Source organism: Anopheles cruzii, chromosome 2, assembly GCF_943734635.1.
Source record: "Anopheles cruzii chromosome 2, idAnoCruzAS_RS32_06, whole genome shotgun sequence".
Taxonomy (NCBI): Eukaryota; Metazoa; Arthropoda; class Insecta; order Diptera; family Culicidae; genus Anopheles; species Anopheles cruzii.
This window is the reverse complement of record NC_069144.1, coordinates 14,125,251-14,139,181: the sequence shown is the minus strand read 5'-3', so window position 1 is coordinate 14,139,181 and position 13,931 is coordinate 14,125,251. Positions and strand designations below refer to the sequence as shown.

The following is a 13,931-nucleotide window of genomic DNA, read 5'->3' as shown; positions in this document are numbered from 1 at the left end:
GGTCTCCCGCGCCGCCATCGATCGAGTTGTTGGCCATTGAAGCGAGATTGAGGATTCTTCTTCGTAGTTTTTCTTTTACGCATCGACGAACTCGCAGCTTGCAGGAGGGCGAAAGAAAGAGAGAGGCTGTACCGTGACTTACCCCCGACTGAGTTCCGGAGAGATGGGAAGGTCTTTTTCTTGTTTATGGCTCGGCGTTTTCCTGCGGCCCGCGGCCGTTTCCGATGTTTCGGATTTTTCTTCTTTTTTTCGTGCTCAAATTTACGCCGTTCCGGATGTTTTGGTTGCGCTGATGAGCAGCTGATTCACCGCGGCTTGCTGTTCGACTCACTTTTGCGATGGGTCACACGGCACTACGACGTCATCGCGTACCGTTGGGCCTCCCGCTGGCTTCTGGTGACACAAGTGGCAAGTGTGGCAGTGGCAAAAATCCGGCTCGCCCTTTCGGGAAGGGCGACACACCAGCTATGGCTGGCAGGGAGCGCTCGGGACTCGGGACTCGGTCGACGGGAATCGGTCGGTCGGTCGGTCGGGACACGCCAGTGCGCCACACCACACACCAGGAGCGGTTGTCCGTTTTGCGCCTGTGCCTGTTCCCGGCGTGCGCTATATCCTTCGCTCCGTGAACCCACCCTCCGCTGCGGTTCCTGTGTGTGGGAAGGCCCCTGTTCCCATTCGTCACACTAACACACACCCATGCGCCCGTGTTCCCGTCTTCCACTGGTGGCGTAAGAGAACACAATTGCGTTTTTGGGCCTAAACGGTGGCAATTAAATTCACAGGAAAACGCAAGCTCACTGTCGCGATTCCGTTATCGATTTCGGGGAGTGATAAAATCACACTACACACACACAAACACACTCACGCGCAGTGTCAACACACGCGGTCAAAGGTGCATCGGTGCGATAAGTGCAGTGCACACCAGACGACGGGCCGTTTACCGTTTTTTTATTTGGTTAATTCGCCTCCCAACTCCACCAAAATGTCACGCAAAAGGAATCTCTTCGGTTTCGGATCCTTTTCGGTGCTTGAGGTTTTCCCTGTTTTCCGGCCGCACCGATGGCGTCCGACACGTCCGCTCACTTACTCGCTCTCTCGATTACTCATCGCTCGGGGTGGACTCGGGATGGGCTCGAGGCGGTTACGCAGCTCCGACGACCGTTCGCCACCGCCCTGCGTTGTTATCAACACGGCCCTCGGCTTCGGCGTTTACACACGCAGCGTACGCACCATGCGCCGTTTCACTCGAACCTGGCCATCTCTCGGTAAGCCAGCTCTCTGTTCCGCCTGCTGGTGGCAGTTGAATTGTTTTGTAAACACACGCGTTCCCTTCGCCGTGGGCGTGAGCGTCGGTTCACCGGCACTCCTCCGCGGGCCACGGGTTCATCCACAGAACCGACACGACGACGCGGGAGAAAATTTTGGCAATGCCGCGCCGCGCCCGATAATGGTTTGTTCTCTTTCGTCCTCACGCGCAACGCGAACACGCGAATCCTTACGAGAAGCCCGAAATAAACCCGACTCGTCCCACCCACCCTTTTCACAGGGACGACCACCATCGTCGGCAATTCATTCAGAGAACCGTCGTCCCTAACACGAAGAGCTGGTGCACGTGAAGCGTGGCTTCTTCGAGGGGTGTTTCTGACGTCAACGACCTGCGCCGGACCAGGCGGTGTGCGTGAGATAAGAGAGCGCTACATATTATGTGTGGTTGGCAGTGGCAACAGCATACAAAAAAACTCGCGCTTCAAGGGGACGGACACGCGGCACCGGGGTTCATCGTAAAACCGTCCCTTCGCCCTCGCCGTTTGTTGTTGATTGATTGTAAGGACCACACACTCAATACACGCAAATCCAACTCCAGTTAATCCGCCCCCCGGGGGGTGAATGATTTCTACTTTTCCGGACCCAATGCAGCGGCTCGTGAATGCCTCCACGCCACAGATTTTGTGCATCCGTTTTCGATCTACTCTGCTTTTTACTAATTCTAATTCTCACCCACAAGAAGAAATACAAAAATGCTGTTTACTATAGTCGTTTGTGCATAATAAATAATTTTATTTGTGGAATCGATTCTGTTCTGCCGGCAGACTTTACATTCGACGAACAACTCGACTAGTAGCACGACGAGTTCCGGGTGTTTCGTTCGGGATGCGTGTTTTCTCATTACACTATTAATATGCCTAATCCGTACAAACCCACTAAGGGCAAGCGAACGTACCTAAACAAACCGCTAAGCGGTGAAAATACTCCTGTGCATTAATAAAGAAGCCCCAAATTAGTTGTCGAATCATGAAAGAGGCTGATAAAATCATCAAAAACGAAGTGAACAAAGTACTTTCATGGAATTGAAACTATCTTTATTTTGTAAGGAATCGTGTCCTGACTCGAACCCGTGAGTAATCCATGGTTACTGCTTTTTGATGGCCTCTTCCGTTGCTACCCGCAGCTGAAGTAATTGTATACGGTGCTGGTTAACACAATCGGCAAACCGTTGCACTACGCTGGCGCATCTCAAAGTTTCGTGCCCATTCGTGCGATAGCATTCGATCACTTTCGCCTTCATATCCTGACAAGGAGGCAGAGGCTGCCGCATCGCAGATGCCCCAAAGTGCTTCTTCACATCGGCTACCGCCTCGTTATATTCTTTTTCCAGCACGTGTTCCATTTGCGTCAGATTCGTTTCCATCGCCTTCAAACGGTGGGCCCAAAGGTCGTCATTCTCTTGCAAGGCTCGTTCTGTTTCCTGGCGGATCTGCATCGATGTAAGCGGCATCTCACCGTGGAATACGGTCTTCGGGGTGACCGGATTGGGGTACGAACTAGGGCCTGTTCCGGTGGAGAGACTGTCGCTGGTGGCACTTTTATCAGGCTGCTGTTGTTGTTGGTCTTCTTTCGCCTTCGCCGGTGTACCGTTTGCCATCCGCTTGACTACGTTGTCCGAGATATCGATCACATTGGCACTGGTATTTGGTATCACAACCGTTCGGGTATTGCTAGGTGCAGCTCCCATTGCAAAAATACCAGTTCGATCAGCAGATTTGTTATGATTTTGTTTTCGTTCACTCAATTGTCCTTAAATCAAGGGTTAAAAGCCGCGTTTGACAGCAGCTGTCAAATGAAACTGCTTTGAGTGATGTAAACAAACCAATCTGGGTTGTCAAAAAACGGCCATTGTCACAACACTTCGCAACGCGTAACATTACCTCTAGTTTCCCAATGAATTCTGTAAAATTTTCACTCGCTTTAACGTTAGGTGAGTAAGGAAAACTGCATACAAAACAGCCATATAAAGTTTCCGTGTGGTTGTAGGCCTCATTCTAGTCCATGGCGCTGCGATAGCAACGGCTTATCAGTTCACTAGTTTCGAGTTCTACGCACAGTTTCTCAATGGAGAGTTTCTCGAAACGAACCTCTTCGGAGGCCGTACGGCGAAAGCAGAAGCGAAGGTCGAAGAAACTGTACAGCAGCCCCGCGATCCTCAAGCTCCGTCGTATCTTAGCGGTGTGTATGAGTATTTAACTTACTGGGATCGCCGGTACTGCTCGCTGGCGGGCGAAAGCCGAGATCCCTCACACGGAAACCAGAAACCACCGTTGAGGGTCGAGTGTATCCCGACCAACGGTAACGGGACGCTGAAAATGATAACGTCGCTAAAGGAAGTGGTCAGCGTGCTTGCACCGCACGGAAACTCGACGAAACGGAACCAGGCCGGAAGCTGTGTGGTGATGTTGTTTTACAGCAAAACGTGCATCTTCAGTGCCATGATGGCGCCCCATTTCAACGCCCTGGCACGCCATTTTTACGACCTAACCGTAGCGGCAATCGATGCGAACGAGTTCCATGTCCTGAACGCCGAGTTTGGCATCGTGGGTCTGCCAACGATCATGTTCTTTCACCAAGGACGACCACTGGTGAAGTACAACCGGTCGGAGATTTCGGTCGATTCGCTGTGGATGTTTGTGACGCGGCACAGCGGCATGGAGCCAATGTTGGCGAATCGCAAAAAGCTGCCCGCCGGCCACTACACGCTGCACTACATTTCGGACGACTTCAAGGGCCCACTGTCGAACAAGGTCGAATACAAAACCGACTACTGGCTGTACGTGGCTTGGGCCTTCATCATCGTGTGCACGTGTTTCTACTTTTCCAAATCGACGGTCTATGCGCAGATTATCGAGACGATAAAGCGGAATTGGCGAGAATCGGCCGCACACCACAGTTAAATCCGATCTCTGAGCGGGCCATGCGTGAAGTTGTTATTACTATTTCTTTATTCTTGTGTTAGGTGATTAAAAGATTAAACGAAATGAAACAAAACGGTGAGTTTTGATCCATTTGTTCGAAGGGGTTTTAAAATAGTTAGAACCACCACTCGAGGAAGTAGAAAAAAGTGTTTCGTTATCGCGATCCTGCCAGGAGTCGAACCTGGAATCTTCTGATCCGTAGTCAGACGCGTTATCCATTGCGCCACAGGACCGTCAAGACCACGGCTCTTCTCATTCGTACTTAAATCACACTCCAATGCTCTCTTTCAACTTGGTTGTTTTGTCATATCTATTTTAACGATCATTTCGGCGTTACATGAATATTTTCGTCTCGCTCATCCTGTTCTTCCTGTAAACCGTTTGCCTTCTTTAGATGACCACGCTCGTTTTGTACGATTGAACAGGAGATGGTGACTGAATAAGGAGTTTGTCGTAAAACTGCGAGAAAGTAAGAAAAAAAATGGCCAAGATCAGCTTCTTTCTGGGTGCCCACTGATCTCAGGTTGTGTGTTCCATCCTTGTCAAGGGGAGTGCTAACCTGCTCTCCTTTCAAATGACACAAAATTTCGCGATGACTTCGTGGTCTATAACACACTTGCATGCTATCAGAGTTCTAGCGATGGATAAGCTTTCTCGCCGGCATTATATTTGTCGAACTGCAAACAAATCGATTAATAAAACCCTTCTTCGGACTCTTTTATCCGCATAACTCTGTATAACTTTTAACTTCTTCATGCAGCATTTTCAGCATTTTTCCGGGTTTGTTTATGTTTTCGTAGCATTTCTATTTAACGAAGTGTTTCGTTCAGTTTCGTCAAGGTAGGCAATGAGAGCCACGTTGGAACGTGTGACAGGATCGTTGAGTTGCTCTCCGTTTGCCGCACGCAGAACATTCGCAGAACGGAGTGTAAAATCACGGGTTGGGTTTTTAATCGGCCGAAAAACGTAACAATTCGCGTCCGAGTGGGTTTATCCGTGTTGCACTGTGTAAAGGTAAGTGTAGACGGTTCGGCACAATAGGAGCTTTGTGAAAATATCGCGGTGCGTGAGTGAAAAGTGAGTGTTTGCTGGTGGGCCTCCTGGCGGTGTCATTGTTTTCGTTTTGCTTTTGGCCAAGTCATCAATTCCGTGGGCGACAGAACGGGGCTTGGTAAATGGATTAGTGGCGTGATTTGGTTGATAAAGCAACTCCAATTTCTTAATTCATACATCGGAGAGCTTATTTTAATTCGAGTTCAGTGACCCACTTTATGTTGTTCTAGTTCTTGGCCAATCGCTAATGAGTTTGATTCTGTTTCACAGCGCACGTCGTGGACAGCAGCAGCAGCTCAGAATGAAGGTGAAAGAGTTACAGAAGATGGTGAACGTGGCGTGGTCACCGGCGGAACAATGCCCGATAATGCTGGCGGCCGGTACGGCGGCCCAGCAGCTCGACGCCTCATTTAGCACCTCCGCCTCGCTGGAGCTGTATTCGATCAATCTGGCCGACCCGAGTTACGATCTGGAGCTGAAAGGAACGCAATCGAGCCCGCACCGTTTTCACAAGCTCATATGGTCTCCGTTGGTCACCAGTGGAGCCGCTGAACAGAGCGCTTCCCCGAGCGGACTCATAACCGGGGGCTGCGAGAGTGGGGTGCTGCAGGTGTACAACGTGGCACAACTGGTGGCCGGTCAGAACGCGCTGGTCGCGCAACAGGACAAACACCAGGGAGCGGTTCGCAGTCTGGACTACAATCCGTTCCAGCACAATCTCGTGGCCAGTGGGGCTTCGGAGTCGGAAATATTCATCTGGGATCTCAACAACACGGCCGTTCCGATGAGCCCCGGTGCGAAAGTGACCCCGTTCGAGGACGTGCAAGGGTTGGCGTGGAACCGCCAGGTGCAGCACATTCTGGCCTCCGTGTTTCCTTCGCGCTGCGTGATCTGGGATCTGCGCAAGAACGAACCGATCATCAAACTGAGTGATACGCAGTCCCGCATTCGCTGGCGTGTGGCCCAGTGGCACCCGGAAGTGGCCACGCAGCTGTGGCTCGCCAGCGAGGAAGACCAGTCGCCGACGGTGCAACTGTGGGATCTCCGGTACGCAACGGCACCGGCCAAAACATTCCACATCCATCAGCGTGGTATGCTCGGTTTGACCTGGTGCCCGAAGGATCACGATCTGGTCGCATCGTGCGGTAAGGACAATCGGATCATCTGCTGGAACCAAAACACGGAGGACCCGAACGGGGAGATTTTGTCCGAACTGGCCACCACCAACCAGTGGAACTTTGATGTCGCTTGGTGCCCCGGAAATCCGGCCCTTATCGCCGGGTCGAGCTTCGATGGGAATGTGACGATCTACTCGATCCACGGCGGTGTCCATCAGCAGGTGCAGACGAGCAACAAGATTGCCGACTCGTTCCCCGGCATGGAGCACATTGGACACGAGCCAACACAGCAGGTGTCCGGCCAACAGTCGCAAACGGTGTCGAACGATCTGAAAAGGCCACCGCGTTGGATGCACCGACCGGTCGGAGTTTGTTTCGGGGTGAGTTTAAAGGCCACGTCCCAAGTCATGTCACCGCAATGTCAACAATGGTACCGATGTGTTTCAGTTTGGTGGCAAGCTGGTCACCTTTAACGGCACGAGTCGCACCGTGACGGTGAACCAGGTGGTCACGGATGCGGAACTGGTGGAGCGCTCCAACCAACTCGAGCAGGCACTGGCCGAGGGAAACTTTGTCGACTACTGTCGGCAAAAGGCGGATCAAGCGAACGATCAGCATTCGCGGTTCCTGTGGTACTTCTTGAAGGCGAATTTTGAGGATGATCCTCACTCCGAGATGCTCAATCTGTTGGGTGAGTACGCCAGAGGCAGGTTCCGTGCTCCGTGCAGCGATCATGAATGTGGGTTTTGTGTGGCTTTTGCAGGATACGAAACGAATGACATTACAGCGAAGTTTAAGAAATACGTCGTCGAATCGGTGAACGGCGAAGAAGCGAATCCCGTCGATGGGCTCAGCGACCAGATGGCCGGCCTAAGTCGGGTAAGAGTGAACTACTTTGCTTCCCAACGTTACTCTGTAGCGAATTGGCGTCTGTTTTTGTTTGGTGGACTTTGGTTTAGTTTTTTGCCTTTTGTTACAAAATGTTGTTGCTTTGTTTGCGCCCCGATCGGGCGTTTTTGTGAAAAATCCGTTTCATTCGTTTTTAGAATTGACTTTTTAGCATATTTGTTCCTCGTTCATGATTCGTTTTGGTTTTTGCGTAAAAATCATAAAACTATTCACATGTTGCAAATCGCGTTTTTCATCTCTCGCTCGGTACACCCGGTTGTGCACCGGGTCAATGCTTTTCCCGTTTTTTTCCCCCACCAACCCGGCGTGCGTGTGCCCATGGCGGGTGTCTAGAATAATTCCACCGAAACAGAGACCAGTACGGACGAGAGCACTGATTTGTCGGTAAGCTCGCATCAGAACCTTGTAAGAAGATATGTTTTATTGTAGTTTGATTGTTTTGCTTTCAATTTTACGGAGGTACGAGTTGTGAAGGGTGATCAGTTTTTGGGACCACACTTAATGCGCTTTACTCTCATTGTGCCACCGGTATAGATCACGGATAATAATGCGGTGTTCGATGCGATCGCGGCCACTGGCAAACAGTTGAACGGGACCGAGGAACCCCAGCAACGGAATGGCCGGGAAGGTGCGGAACAAGTTTCGTACAAAATACACACCGGCCAGGATAAGGAGGGGCTGATCTGTGAGGCTCTGCTGACGGGTAACCTGGAAGCGGCGGTCGAACTTTGTATGCAGACGGGCAAAACGAGCGAAGCCCTCATATTGGCCATGAACGGTAAGAGATGTTAAATTCGAAGGCCCCTTTCCGTTTCGGCGAGTCACTCACCGTCGTTCCGATTGTAGGTGGTTCCGATCTGTTGGCCAAAGTGCAGTACCGGTATCTGCGGAACAGCGAGAACTATCTGTCGAACATTATCTCCGCCCTCGTGACGTCCGATTGGACCGGAGTCGTTACGCAGTGTACGATCGACTCGTGGAAGGAAGCGTTGGTGGCGGCCATAACGCACTGCCGGCATCAGTTGCCGTTGCTCTGCGAGCAGCTTGGCCAACGGCTGCAGTTCGAAACGGGCAGTAACCTCGAGCTGGCCCGCAACGCGATTCTGTGCTACATTTGTGCCGGAAGCCCCGAACGGTTAGTGGAAGCGTGGAACCTGGCGAAAGGTGACGCCGCCGGTGAGGAGGAGCTGGACAGGAACAACAACTGCAACCGCGACCTGCAGGAACTGGTTGAGGTGGCGATGTTGCTGCAGAAGGCGCTCGAGAAGCAGGGTCGCGCGGTGCAGGCCACCGGCAAGCTGGCCGAGCTCTTGTCGCAGTACGCGAGGCTGCTGGCGGCGCAAGGATCGCTTCCATCGGCACTTACGTACGTCGGTAGTTCGACCGATCCGGAGCTGGCCGAGTTGCGAGAACGGTTGTACTACGCCCTTGGCCACAAGAGCCAAGCGGCACCGGTAGCATCGGGCGCAGGTCGAATGCGCGGCGGACACCAAGCGGAACAACAACCACCCTACAATCCGATGTTCCCGACGATCGGGCAGGCCGCCAAGATGAAGGCATACCAGCAACAACCGGTGCCGCCAGCGGCAGCTCCGCCAACTCTGGCGTCCTCGACACAGCCAGCATGGAACACTGCTCCCTTCCAACCGCCACCAGTCGGCCAACCGATGGCACCCCCGGTGAACGCTGCTCCACTACTGAGCTCGAAACCACCGGTCGGACCGCCACCACCTGCCAGTAGCGATCCTTCGCAACCACCACGTCCATCGAGCGTCAGTTCACAGTCGGCAGGAACGGCTCCGGTACTGAGCCGCTCGAAGTACGTGCTCGATCCATCGGTAACATCCGGCCCGACGTACGGGCAGCAGAACGCGAACTTCTACAACCCGCCGTCATATCAGCAACCGGGCATCGGTCAAGCTCCTGGGGCTGGCCCCTTCAACGCTGGTCCGATCGTTAGCCAACCATCCAGCTTCTACAACCCTTCGCAACAGCCACCACCCGCACCGGCAGCCGCCGGCCAACCGCCGCAATCGAACAACTTTAAACCGTTCACTCCGGCCCCCCTGGTCCAGACGAGTTCGTTCATGCCACCGTTGGATGGTTCGCAACAGCAGCCTCCGCAGCATAACGCCAATTACGGCTACCCACCCCAAGCCGGGCTGCCACCACCGCCAATGGCGGGTGGCAACTTCCAAAGGAACCCGACGCCACCGCCCGGCTGGAATGATCCGCCGGCAGTGAAGGGACACAGCCGACCGCAAGTAAGTATGGCGTCACTAACACCACCGTGTGACTCCGGAAAGTTCTCTTCGGATGGGCAGAGTAAGTCCCAGGGATCGGTCGCTGCGACGGGCGACACTCACTGTCCCCGCGTGGCCGACCGCGCGGCAGGCATCAGTGGTTTCTGTTCTCTTCTTACACCAATCTATCTTTTCTCTTCTTCTTTCCTGTCCGTCGCTTTTCGATTGCATTGTTTTTTGTGTCCCGGTCCCGGCTAATCCCGGTGATCGTCAATGGCGGGGTGCCTCTCTCACTCTCTGTCTCTGTCGGTTCCGTTGCTGCTGCTGCTCTGCTTATCCGTCGTCCGGATGGGGTGTGGCGCAGTACTGCGAACAGTACGAAATGTCCGCGGTCCACGCCGGAACGAGACGCTGGCGTCGAATAATCGACTCACATGCGAACGAACACTCGAACCGGTCTTCGCCGCAGGTTAGCGAACACTATTTCCTTTCTCTCGTTGCCGGTTCCGTTGCCGTTTGTTTTGCAGTTTGGTTTTCTTGTTTTCTATCTTCATCTGTTTGCCTCGTCGTCATCACGGAAAATTAAACATTCCCGCCACTCCGAGTCAAAGTTATATCTTCATTCTGATGAATGCATAGCTTTCAGCGAAGGGGGGTCCTAAAATAATCTGGAATCAACGGTTAACCGAATGGAATCGACCCGAATCGATCCAACTAACCGAAAGGGCGCGATCATGTTTGACTAATCGATTTTCTTTCGTTCGACTGTACGTTTAATGCAAGCGGCACATTCTTCGGCACTCGCGCCGCACCACACTTTCAGTCCTCCTGCTTTCGTAATCCCGCCACACGTAGCTTGTTGTGTTCCGACCCATCCTTCCGCATCCGCATCAACCGAATCCGCGCGCTTACTGCTGCAGTGCCGATTGGGACGCGATCACTAGGACGCGGGCGCGGACGCTACAGGCCAAGGTTTTGCTAACGCTTTTCCGTTTTCCCTTTTGTCCGTTTGTTTCTTCCTCCCTCCCGGCCGGTGTCCGGTAATAACCTGCGCCCCGTTCCCGCCCGTCTAGCCAAAGGCCGAACCGAGCATGGTGGCACCGATCATGTCGCCCCTTCCGACCGGTTTGGCACCCTCGAACGGGTACCAGGACCCGAACAGTAACTACATTCAGGGCGGTGCCGTGGCTGCTCCGACGTACATGACACCCCAGCCCGCACCACCCGGTGGCATGTTCAATCCGGCCGCTGTCGCACCATCGGGCGCTCCGATCAACTATCAAAACTTCCACCAGAATCCAATGGGCGGCGGCTATCAGCAGCAGGGGGCACCACCGACCACCGGTGGTGGGGGTGTGTATTATCCGGGCCAAACGCAATCGGATGCATTCCAGGCTCCTTCGCAAGCGGCGCCGACGGCCAACGTCCCTGAGCCACCGAAAGCGAAGGCACCGCTTCCGGAGCAGTACGTGTTCATGCAGACCGTGTTCGAGGAGCTGAAGCGACAGTGCGTAGAAGCGGCTGGCAATCCGGTAAGATCCCGTCGCCCCGGGTACACGACGACCCCCTGACCTGACGAATTCTCTTCTACAGCAAACGAAGCGAAAGCTGGAGGATGTCTCGAAGCGGTTGGAGTCGCTCTACGATTTGCTGCGCGAGAATAGGGTAAGAGCGGAAAGGTCGATCGGAAGAGCGAGTACAGGGTTTCTAATCGGGTGCTTCTCCCAACACAGCTATCGCAGAACACACTGAACTCGCTGAGCCAACTGGTGGGACTGATTCAGGCCGGTGACTACGCCAACGGAATCGGCCTTCACACACAGATGGTGTCGGGGCCGGATTTCGCTCAGATTGCCAGCTTTATGCCCGGCATCAAGGTGCTGCTGCAGTCGGCGATGCAGCTGCAGGTGTACCTACGATAAGCGGCCGCGACACGCCACCGAGAGGGCATTTCATAGCACTATCCATTGGCCCGGTAATCGGAGCAGCAGTATCGAAGACACTCCGTGGTATACGCGGATTGCGGAAGTGAATGCGTGTTCGACGAGAGTGCTTACTTCCCAGCAGTGTTTGGTTATTATAATTTTTTGATAATAATAAATAAAACTATATCTATTTACACAGACACACACACTATTATAGCCCACGATCAAGCAGGCAAACGAATACAAAATGATTGAATAACTTATTTTCTTATGTGTTTATTTTTAAGCAGTTTTACTGATGAATTTTCCGACCAAGTTTCCGAACGTCAGTTTTTATATTCTACCTTCTGAACAGCAGGAGCCTGTTTGGATGGGAGGGGAGCCAAGATAAACAACGTTTACGATGTCCTCTCTCGCATCCAAGTACACGCATCCATCACTCAACAATTGGCCAATTAGTTTCCAACAACCATATAACCACATATTATAAATAACATTCCGCGTGCGGCGCGCGTCCGGCCACCGTTTTATTGCTTCACACCCGTCCTTCTTTTTTCTCCGTTTTTCTTTTTGGTTGGTGCTAAAACAAACAACGTGGCGGGCGGGCGGGTCAACAGAAACAATAGTAGTAGGAAAAAAAAACGTAAGCTAAAAACATCGCGTGGCGTGCGGGTGGCGCATGCGCGCGGATACCGGAGCGTGTCGCCCCGCCGGGAGTAGCTATATTCTGTTCGTTTGCGCTGCTGTGAGCATTAGTATCATCAGTGCGTGGGTGGGGTGGCCGCCCCGCAGGTAAGGGTGCGTTAGCGGGAGGAATGATTTCGTTACATATATGCTTCAGTTAACTTTCGGTGAGATAGTTGGTGCCGATGAGCTTCAGGAACAGCGACACCAGGTAGATGAGGGCCAGCGTGGCCACGGTGATGGTCAGCCAGCCGGCCAGCGTAATCTCGGCCGGTTGCGGGTACACGTGGTCCTGCAGCCCGAGCCAGCCGCCCCGCTCGACCAGCCACGCGCTGAGATCCTCCTCGATCACATCGGTCGTGCCCTCGATCAGCTGCTGCAGATAATCGCAGTGATCCTGCCGGACGCAGTCGACCGCCAGCCCGCCGGCGATGGCGAACAGGGAAATGACCTTACCCCACGTGACGCCCGTCTTGAAGAGGTCCTTTGCGACGACGTGCAGCAGGCAACCGACCGTGTCCGGTTCCGTCAGCTCGCCCCACGGCTCGTTCGAGATCTGCCGGCTAACGTTGATGTACAGCCGCGGGTGCATGCGCTCCAGCTCGATGCCCATGCCGTGCAGGATGGGGAACGCTTCGCGGACGACGGCACCGCCCCCGATCGGTAGCGCACCGGACCCCTCGGTCGAGCTGCGCAGCCGCTGCAGTATCTTGCGGTTCAGCAGCCCGGAACGCTTCAGCCGCGCGCGGATGTACTCACCGCACAGGCATTTTCCCTGCGAAAAGTCACCAGATCAAAGTAAGCACCGAGGGGAACCGTGCCGCCGCCTGCCGTTTGCGCTCACCTGATTGATCACATCCTGGCTCGTGGTAAGATGGTGGATTGGGGTACGCTTCGTGGTTCCGGTACCACCGCTGCCGCCGCCGCCGATGCGAGGTGACGAGGCAATCGCTGCCGTTGCGGCGGCGACGGCTGCGGCCACGATCGGCGAAGAGGCGCCCCGTGACGATGATCCCGACGAGCTTGACATCTGCGCTACGACTTTGGTCACACGATCGCTCCGCTGCTGCCGGACACCGACTGGACCATCGATCACCTGGACCACGGGAGCGCCAGAACCGTTCGCATTCGTGCGCGCGGCAAGCGGGTACACTCACGGAACGGCTGGTGAAGCTGTCGCCTCCACCGGGGGAGCAGTTCGTGGGTGTTTTTTTGGAAAAGAGTTACGGGCGAGCTCGACGAAGCAATAGGAAATAATGATCACCACCCCGCCTTCGCTGTCGCCGCGGGTCACACACACAATTGGAAGCGAGTGGAATGTAGCAAGTGTGCGGCGCGTTCGCCCGTCGAAACGTAAATAAAATCTGGTTTGCGGGAGGCGCAACACAAACAGTACGACGACGACCGCGGACCTTGCGCCTTTGCGCGACTCGTTATCGTCACCTGCTGCGCGCGTGCCCGCCACCAACTCAGCCCCTTCGTCACCGAACCAAGATGTTGTTTTTCTTACACACCTCGCACCGCCCTGTCCCTCACCTTGCACTTGCCTCTGTGAGAACGCGAGCGATTGGATTGGCACGATCGAGAGATCAACGCGGCCGCAAAAGATGCGACCGAAGGCGACACGCACACAGCGCAAGCTCGATCGCACGATGGTGGTTGTGCGTTGAACCGTCAGTCGGCGTTGCGCGTGCCGAATGGTTGATGTAAAACGTGGACGAATTATAACCACCAATGGGTATTAATAAAAGT

At 53.9% G+C, this 13,931-nt stretch overlaps 4 protein-coding genes and 2 non-coding genes across 6 annotated transcripts; 2 read left to right on the top strand and 4 right to left on the bottom strand.

Moving 5' to 3' along the window:
- Positions 1-2,381: 2,381 nt before the first annotated feature.
- LOC128268041 (MICOS complex subunit Mic19-like) lies at positions 2,382-3,013 on the bottom strand. The gene has a single exon (XM_053005038.1). The coding sequence runs from the start codon at positions 3,011-3,013 to the stop codon at positions 2,411-2,413; it is 603 nt and encodes a 200-aa protein (XP_052860998.1). The 3' UTR covers positions 2,382-2,410.
- A 157-nt stretch (positions 3,014-3,170) lies between these two features.
- On the top strand, positions 3,171-4,284 carry LOC128267497 (thioredoxin domain-containing protein 15). Its single transcript, XM_053004342.1, has 2 exons — positions 3,171-3,256; positions 3,313-4,284. The coding sequence occupies exons 1-2, from the start codon at positions 3,220-3,222 to the stop codon at positions 4,224-4,226; spliced, it is 951 nt and encodes a 316-aa protein (XP_052860302.1). The 5' UTR covers positions 3,171-3,219; the 3' UTR covers positions 4,227-4,284.
- Positions 4,285-4,407: 123 nt separating this feature from the next.
- Trnar-acg (transfer RNA arginine (anticodon ACG)) lies at positions 4,408-4,480 on the bottom strand. The gene has a single exon. It is a non-coding gene; the product is annotated as a tRNA-Arg (tRNA).
- A 241-nt stretch (positions 4,481-4,721) lies between these two features.
- Positions 4,722-4,828, bottom strand: LOC128269527 (U6atac minor spliceosomal RNA). The gene has a single exon (XR_008269197.1). It is a non-coding gene; the product is annotated as a U6atac minor spliceosomal RNA (small nuclear RNA).
- Positions 4,829-5,180: 352 nt separating this feature from the next.
- LOC128269113 (protein transport protein Sec31A) lies at positions 5,181-11,687 on the top strand. The gene is made up of 11 exons (XM_053006478.1): positions 5,181-5,261; positions 5,571-6,798; positions 6,866-7,109; positions 7,182-7,297; positions 7,661-7,711; positions 7,862-8,105; positions 8,174-9,591; positions 9,935-10,039; positions 10,644-11,102; positions 11,164-11,235; positions 11,304-11,687. The coding sequence occupies exons 2-11, from the start codon at positions 5,602-5,604 to the stop codon at positions 11,490-11,492; spliced, it is 4,095 nt and encodes a 1,364-aa protein (XP_052862438.1). The 5' UTR covers positions 5,181-5,261; positions 5,571-5,601; the 3' UTR covers positions 11,493-11,687.
- Positions 11,688-11,877: 190 nt separating this feature from the next.
- Positions 11,878-13,337, bottom strand: LOC128277615 (bcl-2-related ovarian killer protein). Its single transcript, XM_053016096.1, has 2 exons — positions 13,024-13,337; positions 11,878-12,954 (listed from the first exon to the last, which is right to left on the bottom strand). The coding sequence occupies exons 1-2, from the start codon at positions 13,207-13,209 to the stop codon at positions 12,337-12,339; spliced, it is 804 nt and encodes a 267-aa protein (XP_052872056.1). The 5' UTR covers positions 13,210-13,337; the 3' UTR covers positions 11,878-12,336.
- Between the last annotated feature and the right edge of the window lie 594 nt (positions 13,338-13,931).

Excerpts from the sequence above, each read along its gene's own strand:
- LOC128277615 (XM_053016096.1), bottom strand. The coding sequence starts at position 13,209 with ATGTCAAGCTCGTCGGGATCATCGTCACGGGGCGCCTCTTCGCCGATC. Across the intron at positions 12,955-13,023 it reads GCCAGGATGTGATCAATCAG|GGAAAATGCCTGTGCGGTGA; the intron begins GTGAGCGCAAAC and ends GACTTTTCGCAG.
- LOC128267497 (XM_053004342.1), top strand. The coding sequence starts at position 3,220 with ATGAATTCTGTAAAATTTTCACTCGCTTTAACGTTAG. Across the intron at positions 3,257-3,312 it reads TTCACTCGCTTTAACGTTAG|GCCTCATTCTAGTCCATGGC; the intron begins GTGAGTAAGGAA and ends GTGTGGTTGTAG.
- LOC128268041 (XM_053005038.1), bottom strand. The coding sequence starts at position 3,013 with ATGGGAGCTGCACCTAGCAATACCCGAACGGTTGTGATACCAAATACC.
- LOC128269113 (XM_053006478.1), top strand. The coding sequence starts at position 5,602 with ATGAAGGTGAAAGAGTTACAGAAGATGGTGAACGTGGCGTGGTCACCG. Across the intron at positions 6,799-6,865 it reads CGGTCGGAGTTTGTTTCGGG|TTTGGTGGCAAGCTGGTCAC; the intron begins GTGAGTTTAAAG and ends GATGTGTTTCAG. Across the intron at positions 7,110-7,181 it reads CGAGATGCTCAATCTGTTGG|GATACGAAACGAATGACATT; the intron begins GTGAGTACGCCA and ends TGGCTTTTGCAG.